At 43.6% G+C, this 13,129-nt stretch overlaps 1 protein-coding gene across 2 annotated transcripts in view; it reads right to left on the bottom strand.

Annotated features, from left to right (window-relative positions):
- Positions 1-288: 288 nt before the first annotated feature.
- LOC144681612 (uncharacterized) overlaps positions 289-13,129 on the bottom strand; it is an 84,771-nt gene continuing 71,930 nt past the window's right edge. For both annotated transcript variants that reach the window (XM_078543369.1, XM_078543368.1), the window contains exon 6: positions 289-760. In XM_078543369.1, coding sequence (XP_078399495.1) covers positions 590-760 — 171 coding nt within the window. In that variant the 3' untranslated portion in view covers positions 289-589. The remainder of the gene's footprint in view (positions 761-13,129) is intronic.

A 13,129-nucleotide genomic window follows, 5' to 3' on the forward strand; every position in this document is an offset into this window, starting at 1 on the left:
CTCCATAATTGCACTTTGGGTCCACTCTCACCACATGGAGTGCAGCAGTTCCAGAAGGTAGCTTATCACTGCCTTCTCAAGGAAAATTAAGGATGGGTAATAAATGGTGGCCTTGTCAGCGATGTTCACATCCCATGAATGAATTAAAAAAATATAAAGGTGCTTTTCTTAACAAGTTGTAGAGGGACTCAGTATTGGATAGGAACGACGACCGAGTTATATCTTTACCTAGGAAAAGAACACACAGTTGTATGGTATATTTCTCTGTATTGCTGCTGCTTAAAGATATTGTGTGTGTATCTGGACTTGGTTTAATACAAATAGCCAGGAGTCGCTGCAAACTATCTTCTGGTGTCAGAAACTTATTACAATTTCCACAGTAACCATAAATAATAGATCTTTCTCAGAGTTTTGTACCATTATAATCACAATGTTTCATTACAACTCAACCAATTTATCTCAAACTGTACTTTCATCCTAAATATAATTAACTAACTTGTATATAATTTTATTATCCAGTTGCATTTTCAAACACATGCCCTGAGTTTTTCAGCTATCTGAGGATGATAATGTGCTAGGTAGGGTATCTTCAGTGTGAAATTGCAGTGTAGTTACTGTAATTCTCTTCACATTGCTGAATACACTTGATGAAGTAACTCCGGTCACGGATGGCTCCAAGTAGGTCTGTCTGAACCAGACAAATATCATACAGCTCTGAGGTTGTGGCTGTCCTGGTTCCAACACCTTCCTCCACAAATACCTGTTTATTTTTAAACAAAAAAGGAGATTCACTGATTTGAAAATTATGTCATAGCCAAAGTTATGTACATGTATTTTTCAATAAATGATCAATATCAATAAGTGAGGCACAGTAATTCATTCGTAATTTTGAAAATCTCAAAGGTTAACTCATGCCAGTGGTGTGGGATGACATGTATGTAAAGGAATACCTGGAATTAATTCCTTAGTGAAACATTTTTTTCACTATACAGAAACATTATCCCAGGTAGAGATCTCAGTGAGAATGCTGGTATACAACAAATTGTCAAGTAAGCTATTTGTGGTGCAACAATTCTGTTGGCAGTGACTGATAGTACATCAATATAAAACCCTGTAGAGACAGTATTTAGTCAATTTCAGTCATTCATGCCTTTCACTCTAAGCAAATGATTGCTATTAATTTGCACCAGAATATCTTGGTGTTAATCTGTGAATGACAATAAATATTTGTAATAAATTAGCATTAGGCAGCCACTCCATTTGTTGGTAAGAACTTCTACCAATCGCTCCAAGTCTTCCTGTGAGACAAGTAATATATGTAGCAGTTATTGGATAACTCTAGTAGTCAAGATTTCCCCACCAAAGGGCATGAGTTACTTTCTATGCATTTGATTCTGAGTAAGTGAAAGAGATTTCAATGTTTACACAAATTCTCTCAAAGCAGAATACTGCGGTTGCTGGAAATCTGAAATAAAAGCAGAAAATGCTGGAAATACTCAGCAGGTCAGGCATTATCTGTGGAGAGAGAAATAGGCATTCAGGTCAATGATCTTTAATCAGATCTGGGAAAAGTTAGAGATGTAATAGGTTTTGAGCAAGGGGTAGGTGGGAAAAGGATAAAAGGAAGGACTGTGATAGGGTAGAAGACAGGAGAGGTTGAATGACAAGAGAAAAGGTAGTCTTATGGGGCCAAAGGGAATGGTTGACGGAATAAGAAAAGAAACAAAGGATTTGCCTAGAGCACTGTGCTACTGTCTGAAGACGAAAGTACAAGAAAACCGAAACATGCAAAGAATAGGAAACAAAATGGGGTACAGAGTTTATAATCTGAAATTGTTGAACTCAATGCTGTGTCCAGAAGGCCTCCTCCGAAGGTCCCCAGTATGACAGATCCCAGTCTTCAGCCAATTTGATTCGCTCCACGTGATATCAAGAAATGGCTGAAGGCACTAGATAGTGCAAAGGCTATGGGCACTGGCAGTATTCCGGCAACAGTACTGAAGACTTGTGCTCCAGAATTGTTGCACCATTAGCCAAGCTGTTCCAGTACAGCTACAACTCTAGCATCAGCCCGGCTATGTGGAAAATTGCCCAGGTATACCCTGTACACAAAAAACAGGACAAATCCAACCCGGCCAATTACCACCCCACCAATCTACTCTTGATCACCAATAAAGTAATGGAAGGAGTCATCAACAGTGCTATGAAGCAGCACTTGCTTAGCAGTAACCTGCTCACTGACGCCCAGTTTGGGGTCCGCCAGGTCACTCAGCTCCTGACCTCATTACAGCCTTCGTTCAAACATGGACAAAAGAGCTGAACTCCTGAGGTGAGGTGAGAGTGACTGCCCTTGACATCAAGGCTGCATTTGACCGAGTGCGGCATCAAGGAGCCCTAGTAAAACTGGAGTCAATGGGAATCAGGGGGGAAACTCTCCACTGGTTGGAGTCATACCTGGCACAAAGGAAGATGGTTGTGGCTATTGGAGGTCAGTCATCTCAGCTCCAGGACATCACTGCAGGAGTTCCTCAGGATAGTGTCCTGGGCCCAACCATCTTCAGCTGCTTCATCAATTACCTTCCTTCCATCATTAGGTCAGAAGTGGGGATGTTCGCTGATGATTGCACAATGTTCAGCACCATTCACGACTCCTCAGATACTGAAGCAGTCCATGTCCAAATGCAGCAAGACCTAGGCAATATCCAGGCTTGGGCTGACAAGAGGCAAGTGACATTCGTGCCACACAAGTGCCAGGTAATGACCATCTCCAACAAGAGAGTCTAACCATCGCCCCTTGTCATTCAATAGCATTACCACCACTGAATCCCCCACTATCAAAATCCTGGGGGTTACCATTGACCAGAAGCTGAACTGGATTAGCCATATAAATACTGTGGCTACAAAAGCAGTTCAGAGGCTAGGAATTCTGTGATGAGTAACTCACCTCCTGACTCCCCAAAGGCTGTCCACCATCTACAAGGCTCAAGTCAGGAGCATGATGGAATACTCTCCACTTGCCTGGATGAGTGCAGCTCCCACAACACTCAAGAACTTTGACACCGTCCAGGACAAAGCAGCCCGCTTGATTGGCACCACATCCACAAACATTCCCTCCCTCCACCACCAATGCACAGTAGCAGCAGTGTGTACTATCTACAAGATGCACTGCAGGAATTGACCAAAGCTCCTTAGCCAGCACCTCCCAAACCCACGACCAGTACCATCTAGAAGGACAAGAGCAGCAGATAGATCGGAACACCACTACCTGGAAGTTCCCCTCCAAGTCACTCACCATCCTGACTTGGAAATATATCGCTGTTCCTTAACTGTCGTTGGGTCAAAATCCTGGAACTCTCTTCCTAACAGCACTATGGGTGTACCTACACCATCTGTACTGCAGCAGTTCAAGAAGGCAGCTAACCACCACCTTCTCAAGGGCAACTAGGGATGGGCAATAAATGATGGCCCAGCCAGTGAAGCCCACATCCTGTGAACGAATGAGAAAAAGGCTGTAAAATGCCTAATCGAAAGATGAGGTTCTGTTCCTCAAGCTTACGTGGAGTTTCACTGGAACAATGCAACAGACCAGGGACAGAGATGTCAGCTCAGGGTCATACTTGTGGACCGAATGGAGGTGTTCTCATAAAGTGGTCACCCAATCTGGGTTTGGTCTCCCTAGTGTCAAGGAGACCACAAATTATGCCTCGTCAGGATCACTGAAAGCTGTGTCTTTATTCACCTCATTGACGAGGTGTCAGCTGTGGCTCAGTTCATAGCACCCTCGCCTTTGAATCAGAGGGTTGTGGGTTCATGTCCCACTCCCGGAAACCAAGAACTGTGATTGTACTCGAAAGAGTTGCAATCTGTGACTGTTGATAACTCGAAAGAGTTTCACCTCATTGACAATCAGCCATCAATGTCCAAATCAGAACTGACTTTCCTGTTCAACTAATGGGTTGCCAACCCTCCAGAATTGGCCCAGAGTCTCCAGGAATTGAACAGCAATCTCCAGGACACTGCTGTGTGCAACCCTGGAGAAAAATCATCGAGACATTAAAAAAAAGTTTTTTTGGTAATTTTCTTTGACAATTTCTCTTTGCCAGATATCAATAATTGAAAATGGTTAAAAAAAAGGCTGTTTGGCTGACAGTCAAGCATCATCCAATTAGGTAATAAGTGTTTTTGCTTTCTATTTGCATAGGAAGGCAGTGTCACAAGGCTGATTAGTGGCTGGAATGTGGGGCAAGTCATGTGATGAAACCTCCAGAAATGCATTTAATCACAGTTGACAAGCTTAGTTGTAGGCCAAAAAGAGAAGTTTCTGTGTACTTGGGTTTTCTCTGTTAAAAGGGGAAGTAGGAGTCTGGTGCAGGGACATGTGCAGATTTCCTATGATATTCCTCACAGTCAAGAAGAGTATTAGTGATACTGCTAAAACAGAACTTTGGTTAACCTGTCTGTCCCTTTCAGGTCATTGTTCAGGAACTGTCTAATAGGCAAAATCCTGGATATTGCAACTGGTTCAGTGAGATCAATTCAAGAGTAGTTGTAGCTGCTAGTAAATTTCCACCTTAAATTCAAAAGACCTCAACATGAAATGGTGGCATTTACTTGTTTGGTTTGCACATACAGCAAATTGTGACCTCTATTTTGGACACAAGACACTCAGACATCTAAAGGTGGATAAACACAAAATGTAAAAATTGTTAAATTAAATAGTAGATTTGCATTAAATTTTTATCTGCTGAAATCAACTGGTGTGCAAGTGTTATCAAGCTTTTTGATACACATTAGCACAGGCTGCATTTACTGTAATTCTCTCAATGCATATTTTCCACAAGCATTTCAACCCAGCTATAATGAATTATTGCATCATGCACAAAACACAAATAAAACCAATTAGAGTGTGGGTGGACCTGACTAAATAACCCAAACTAGCATTTTCCATATCTTTGCAGAACAATCATATGCACATCATTTTTCTTTTGAGGTCATACTATTTTCAAACAGTCTCATCCCATATGAATCCATTGTAGGATCTTTAAATTCACAATACATTTTAACAAATTAACAGTAGGCTATATATTCTTAAAATTAATTGACGTGGCAGATACTCTCTCAACATGACACTTCAACTAGGTCAAAATTTAAAGGTGAAGAGTGCTAGATGTCACAAAGCACAGTCAACTTAGTGCTATTATTTGCTTTGATTTTCAGATGCTTTTGATTAAGTTTCCCATGTGAAGTATTTAAAGTTAAGGTTTGTGGGAAATTATTCACTTGGATTAAAAACTGCCTATAAAATTGAAAGAAGCTGGTGATGATTAATGGAAAAAAAACTAGTGAGGAAGGGTTGCCAGTGACTATAACTAGTGGCATTCTGGAGGATCTTGTTTTAAGAATTTGCGAGCTCAGTGAAGTTGGCTGTTGAAGGCAATCTTGAAAGTAGCAGACTGCTAGTTTTTAGTTTTAGGATTGAATAGCAAAGTCAAGCGCATTAAACTGCTATTTATAACAGGATACTGTTTCATTTTTAAAATTTGTAGATGGAACTAGGGGAACAACCAGCTCAAAACTGCCAGCTCAGATGTGCATGTTTTAAATTACTAAATATGCTATATAGTACAATATTTTGTCTTTATCTTTGGTTCTGTAAATCATGTAATTGTAAATATATTCAATCAGTAGTTTAATCTGTACATAATTAGGTTTAGCCTCTGATATTTTCCACCTCTGGATCGATACAAGATGCAATGGATCTCCTATAGAAATTCAAGTAACCAGTTTAGTGTGACTGGGTTCTTCGGTCATGCTAACTTAGCATAGCAGAGAGTTGAAGGTGACAGCTGAAGTGAGCTGATGTAACAAAAAGAATCCTTATAAAAGGCACTCTCTGTTAAACACATTATTGACTGTTCACAAAAAGTATTGCCAGTGTGAAGCTATCTATGCTATGCTATGAGCCAAAACAAGCATTAGAAACTCAAAGATAAAAACAAAAAGCTAAAAGCTACTGCAGATGCTGGAAATCCAAAACAAAAACAGAAACAGAATTACCTGGAAAAACTCAGCAGGTCTGGCAGCATCGGTGGAGAAGAAAACAGTTGACGTTTCGAGTCCTCATGACCCTTCGGCTTTTCTTCTCCACCGATGCTGCCAGACCTGCTGAGTTTTTCCAGGTAATTCTGTTTCTGTTTTTGTATTAGAAACTCAATGGTTAACAAAGTCATTTGAATACAATGTAAATTTGAATACAAGTTAAAACAAGCTACTGTAACCCTCACACATCATGTGTTCAAGCTGACTTTTGAATACTGCTGCCTGGTTTAATGCATGCTATTTTGAAAAGGACACCAAAATCTTTCAGAAAAATCAATGAGCAGCAACAAGGATGTCTTTAGGATCCAGGGTGCTAAGTGGTGAACAAAAAAACTCAACTGAAGAATTCGTTGCAGAGAAGATGATGATGAGCAGAGATAAAATAGTTAAAATGTTGAGAACCATGACTAATTGGATGCAAGATTATTTAATTCGGACGATGTTGAGTGCCTTATTAGAGGAAATAGGTACACATAAACAAGCCCAGACCAGACTAAGGATTAGAAGGCTTATCCTCCCTTTCCTTCAACAGAATAGAGAATAAATCATAGAGACTCAGGCAAAGCCTAATTAATGCTGTTAAGTAGTGCCTCAAAAAAAATCTGGATTTGAATAAGATTGAAGGTTATAGCTTTATAGATTAGGGAAGACAAATGTAGGTCTTACAGTCTGCAACAGGAGAACGTATAATAGAGAACAAGGAAATGGCAGAGCAATTAAACAACTACTTAGTTCTGACTTCACGGAAAAAGACAAAAATAACTTCCCAGAAATACTAGGGAACCAAGATCTAGTGAGAAGGAGGAATTGAAGGAAATTAGTATTAGCTGAAGAAATTAATGGGACTGAAAGCTGATAAATCCCCAGGGCCTGATAATCTACATCCCAGGATACTAAAGGAGATGGCCATGGAAATAGTGGATGTGTTGGCTGTCATCTTCCAAAACTCTGTAGATTCTGGAACAGCCTGGCAGATTGGAGGGTGGAAAATTTAACCCCACTTATTAAAAAAGGAGGGAGAAAACAGGGCATTACAGGCTGGTTGGCCTAACGTCAGTCGTAGGGAAAATGCTAGAGTCTATTATAAAGGATGTGATAACAGGACACTTAGAAAATATCAACGGGATTAGGCAATGTCAGCATGTATTTATGAAAGGTAAATCATGTTTGACAAACCTACTGGAGTTTTTTGAGGACATAATTAGTAAAATAGATAAGGGAGAACCAGTGGATGTGGTATATTTGGATTCTCAAAAAAGTCCCACATAAGGGGTTAGTGTGCAAAATGAAAGCACAAGAAATTGGGGATAATATATTGGCATGGATTGAGAATTGGTTAGCAGACAGAAAACAAAGAGTAGGAGTAAATAGGTCTTTTTCAGAGTGGCAGGCAGTGACTAGTGGGGTACTGCAGGGATCAGTGCTTAGGCCCCAGCTATTCACAATATATATCAATGATTTGGATGAGGGAACCAAATGTAATATTTCCAAGTTTGCTGATGACACAAAACTAGATGGGAATGTGAGTGGTGAGGAGGATGTAAAGAGACTTCAAGGCGATTTAGACAAGTTGAGTGAGTGGGCAAATACATGGCAGGCGCAGTATAACGTGGATAAGTGTGAGGTTATCCACTTGGGTAGGAAAAACAGAATGGAAGAGTATTATTTAAATGGTGATAGATTGGGAAATGTTGGTGTACAAAGGGACCTGGGTGTGCTTGTACACCAGTCACTGAAAGCAAGCATGTAGGTGCAGCAAGCAATTAGGAAGGCAAGTGGTATGTTGGCCTTCATTGCAAGAGGATTTGAGTATAAGAGCAAGGATGTCTTACTGCAGTTGTACAGGGCCTTGGTGAGACCACACCTGAAGTATTGTGTGCAGTTTTGGTCTTCTTACCTCAGAAAAGATAGACTTGCCAGAGAGGGAGAGCAGCGAAGGCTCACCAGGCTGATTCCTGAGATGGTAAGATTGTCGTATGAGGAGAGATTGGGTCGATTCGGCCTGTATTCACTGGAGTTTAGAAGAATGAGAGGGGATCTCATTGAAAAGTATACAATTCTGACAGGGCTGGACAGACTGGATGTAGGGATGACGTTTCCTTTGGCTGGGGTTCTCGAACAAGGGGTCACAGTTTCAGGACATGGGTTAGGCCATTTAGGACTGAGATGAGGAGAAATATCTTCACTCAGAGGGTGGTGAACCCGTGGAATTCTCTACCACAGAGGGCTGTGGAGGCCAAGTCACCGAATATATTTAAGAAGGAAATAGATAGATTTCTAGATTCTAAAGGCATCAAGGGGTATGGGGAGAAAGCGGGAGTATGGCGTTGAGATAGAGGATCAACCATGATCATATTGAACTGCGGAGGAGGCTCGAGGGGCCAGATGGCTTACTCCTGCTCTTATTTTCTATGTTTCTATGTTTTAGCATAAGCAGATGGTCAATTTATTTTTATTCACTCACGGGATGTGGGTATCACTGGCTAGACCAGCATTTTTATTGCCCATCCCTAATTGCCCTTGACCACCACCTTCTTGAATCGCTGCAGTCCATGTGTTGTAGGAACACAGTGCTATTAGGGAGTGAGTCCCAGGATTTTGACCCAATGACAATGAAGGAATAGCAATATAGTTCCAAGTTAGGATAGTGTGCGGCTTGGAGGGGGACTTGCAGGTGGTGGTGTTCCCATGCATATGCTGCCCTACTCCTTCTATGTGGTAGAGGTCGCGGGTTTGGAGGGTACTGTTGCAGGAGCCTTGGTGAGTTGCTGCAATGCATCTGGTAGCTGGTACACACTGCTGCCACTGTGCATCAGTGGTGGATGGAGTGGATGTTGGAAATGGCTGATGGGGTGTCAATCAAGCGGGCTGCTTTGTCCTGCATGGTGTTGAGCTTCTTGAGTCCTTGATGGAGCTGCGCTCATCCAGGGAAGTGGAGAGTATTCCATCACACTCCTGACTTGTGCTTTGCAGATGGTGGATAGGCTTTGGGGAATCAGGAGATGACTCACTCACTGCAGAATTCCCAGCCTCTGACCTGCTCTTGTAGCCACAATATTTATATGGCTAATCCAGTTCAGTTTCTGGTCAATGGTAACCCCAGGATGTTGATAATGCAGGATTCAGTGATGGTAATACCATTAAATGTCAAAGGGAGATGGTTGGACTCTCTTTTGTTGGAGATGGTCATTGCCTGGCACTTGGATGGCATGAATCTTACTTGCTACTTAGTAGCCCAAACCTGAATATTGTCCAGGTCTTGCTGCATATGGGCACGGACTGCTTCAGTATCTGAGGGGTCACGAATGGTGCTGAACATTGTGCAATCAGTAAATGTCCCCACTCTGACCTTATGATGGAGGAAAGGTCATTGATGAAGCAGCTGAAGATGGTTGGGCCTAGGACATTACCCTGAAGATCTCCTGCAATGATGTCCTGGGACTGAGATGACTGACCTCCAATAACCACAATCATCTTCCTTTGTGCTAGGTATGACTCCAACAAGTGGAAGGTCTTCCCCCTGATTCTCATTGACTCCAGTTTTGCTAGGGCTCCTTGATGCCATACTCAGTCGAATGCAGCCTTGATGTCAAGGGCAATCACTCTCACCTCACCTCTGGAGTTCAGCTCTTTTGCCCATGTTTGAATGAAGGCTGTAACGAGGTCAGGAGCTAAGTGGCCCTGGTGGAACCCAAACTGAGCGCCAGTGAGCCTGTTGTTTCTGAGTAAGTGCTGCTTGGTAGCACTTACGATGACCCATTCCGTCACTTTGCTGATGAACGAGAGTAAACTAATAGGGTGGTAATCAGCTGGGTTGGATTTGTCCTGCTTTTTGTGGACAGGACATAACCTGGGCAATTTTCTGCATTGCTGGGTAGATGCCAGTGTTGTAGCTGTACTGAAACAGCTTGGCTAAGGGTGCAGCTAGTTCTGGAGCACAAATCTTCAGTACTGTTGCCAGAATTTTGTCAGGGCCCATAGCCTTTGCAGTATTCAGTGCCTTCAGCAATTTCTTGATATCACGGGGAGTGAATCAAATTGGCTGAAGACTAGGATCTGTGATACTGGGGACCTCAGGAGCAGGCAGAGATGGATCATCCACTCAGCACTTTTGGCTGAAGATTCATGTAAAAGACAAGGCTGAAGCATCTGCAACAATGTGCTGGGCTCCCTCATCATTGAGGACGGAGATACTTGTGGTAGTCCCTTTCTCCAATTAGTCGTCCACCACCATTCATGTCTGGATGTGGCAGGACTGCAGAACTTAGATCTGATCTGTTGGTTGTGAGATTGCTTAGCTCTGTCTACCGCATGCTGCTTTCGCTGTTTGGCATGCTTGTGTTATAGCTTCAGCAGGTTGACACTTTATTTTTAGGTATGTCTGATGGTGCACCTCACTTGCACCATCCAGCAGACACACAACCTTGAGGAGCCTCAGGATGCATGTTGCTCTTGAATATAGGAGGGGTCTTCACCCAGGGCACTTATTGATGCCTCAGAATGGCTCATAGCCAGAGCTTCTGAGGACTTCCCACCATTGAGACACGCATCTCCTAATGGATAGGGGTATATGACATTGAACACAGAGGACAGTAGTGTCTACCTTACTCTCTTTTGTCTCTGCAGGAAAAACAGACACATAATATGAGGGAGGGGACCCAGACAGGAGGAGGGTGCCCTTCCTCCATCAAATAGCCCCCATGGAGCAAATGGCAATGGAGATAGTCAGGGTGTGGTCGAGGAGGCATTTCGATCTGGCGAAGGAGCTCCTGGAGGGCCTGGTGATTGCAGAGGACAAATTGTTGAGGGTGTAGTGCACACTAACCCCCCCTCGACCCCATCCGATAGCATGTCACATACACACACACAGTAATTTTGAGGTTTCTACTCTCCTCATCTCTTCGGGTGCAGACCAACCCAAGGCACACCCTCTCCCTCTACATCTGCAGGCAAGAGCAAGAAGCAGCAGCACCATCATACCTTATGAGCGTACAATCCACCAGCGCAGATATTCTCACCTGTGGGTCCTCACATGCATGTAGATAGGGTAGCACAGGGTGATGATCACATTGCTAGTGTGCAGGGGCAGAGGGGGCTGTGGTCAGTTCCCGAGTAAAGGGGGCAGACAGCCCTAGTCAGCTGGGCACAGGTGCAGAGTTCAGGAGTCACAGGAAAGAAAGAAGGTTCTACCCTGAACAGCAGCAAAATGTGCTCCCACATGTCAATGTTCCCTGAGGCATTGTGGGTTCTTGGGCTGAGGATATAGGAATCCACCCAGCTCAGGCACACCACAATGGCTCGGGGCTATGGGCGCATAAGCTCCTCCATTGAGAGTGGCCAACATCTTGGACAGCCATTTTTTCTTATTCTTTCCTGGGATATAGACTTTTTTGGCAAGGCCAGCATTTGTTGCATATCCCTAATTGCCCTTGAAATGAGTGGCTTGCGAGGCCATTTCAGAGGACAGTTAAAGAGTCAACCACACTGCTGTAGATCTAAAGTCACATATAGGCTAGACCGGGTAAGGATGGTAGATTTCTTTCCCTAAAGGAGATTAGTGAACCAGATGGGTATTTTATGATAACCAATGATAGTTTCATGGCCACCATTACTGAGACTAGCTTTCGATTCCAGATTTTATTAATTGAATTTAAATTCTACAGCTGCCAGTGAGATTTGAACCCTTGCCCCCGGAGCATTAGTCTGGGCTGCTGAATTACTGGTCCAGTGACATTATCACTATGCCACAATCTTCCTCTGTGGAATTAATCAAAGTGGATGCAGGAATCATGTCTACAGGATTTATGGGATAGTGGGTAACGTGGACTGGTCAGTGGTGTTAGTGGCACAGAGATCTTTGAAAGGCTAAGGATGTCATGGAGGAGGACGGGGGTGCCTTTCCTCATGGGACACCCTCATCATCCTCGGCCCCTCAGATCGAGAGGCCATCTGTAAGGCGAAGTGATAGAGTTGCCCTTCCAATGACGTGAGTGCAGCAGCTTCTGGAGATGCCTCCATGAGCACCTCCACGATGGGGATTACCACCATATGCATCACAGCTGCTAGCTGACAAACGAACAGGTTGCCTCCACCTCCTCCAAGACCACAAGGGGAGTGGCCAAGTTGCATGGAGCACTAAATAAGTAACTGGTGTGTCTTCCTACTCCCTTTGCTGAACTGGTTTCCTCTCAGTATACACTATGAATTGTATGTTAAGGCACATGTCTAGGACTCCTTTTATTGCTGACGTAACAGGAAAAGTGGTAAGAGGTGGTGAAAGATATAGCGTGATCCTCCACCATGACAGCAAAGCCTCTGGGTTGATGTGTTCCTTCATTGGTGGTAAATGATTAAGATGGTCCAGGCTGCATCTTCTACGCACATGTTTGTACAGGCATCTCAGACTCCCTTCCATGCCATGCCCTTTATCCTGGGTGAGAGAGCCTCAGCTTTTTTACTGAATCAGAAGATTCCTGACATTCATAGCAGCCTCAGGAGCCCTTTGTATCCTGATTCGTGTCCAGCCACCTCCCTACACAGCCAGAGCACCTCTTTGCTCAGCAAGATCTCCTGCCTCCATTCCCCCTCCTCTCTCGCCTCCTGCTCCTGCTTCTCCAGCGATGAGCTGTCTTCTTCCTGGGCCTTATCGACCTCAAGGGGAGCACCACATAGGAGTGGCCGAGTTGCGTGGAGCACTAAGTAAGTGACACAGGGGGACATGTTATGGACTACGCAGCAAACCATCATAATGACTGAGACCTTTGCAGTAGAGTATTGGAGAGTGTCGCCCAACCCATCCAGACACTGGAATCACACCTTCAGAAGCTCAATGGCCTGCTCAATGGTGGTCCATGGTAAGCAGGTAGCTTTGGATTTATCGCCTTTGTGACTCATAAGAAATCTACATGGGACAACCAGCAGAAGTGAGAGTAGCCAACAGGGAGTTTGAACAATGTGTAATTGGGAGAGGAGTTTGACAAGTGTGACAATTCAGCCCAGGTAGTGCACATTTTCTACCTGTAGAAACGTA

The sequence above is a fragment of the Cetorhinus maximus genome, chromosome 6 (assembly GCF_964194155.1).
Source record: "Cetorhinus maximus chromosome 6, sCetMax3.hap1.1, whole genome shotgun sequence".
Classification (NCBI taxonomy): domain Eukaryota; kingdom Metazoa; phylum Chordata; class Chondrichthyes; order Lamniformes; family Cetorhinidae; genus Cetorhinus; species Cetorhinus maximus.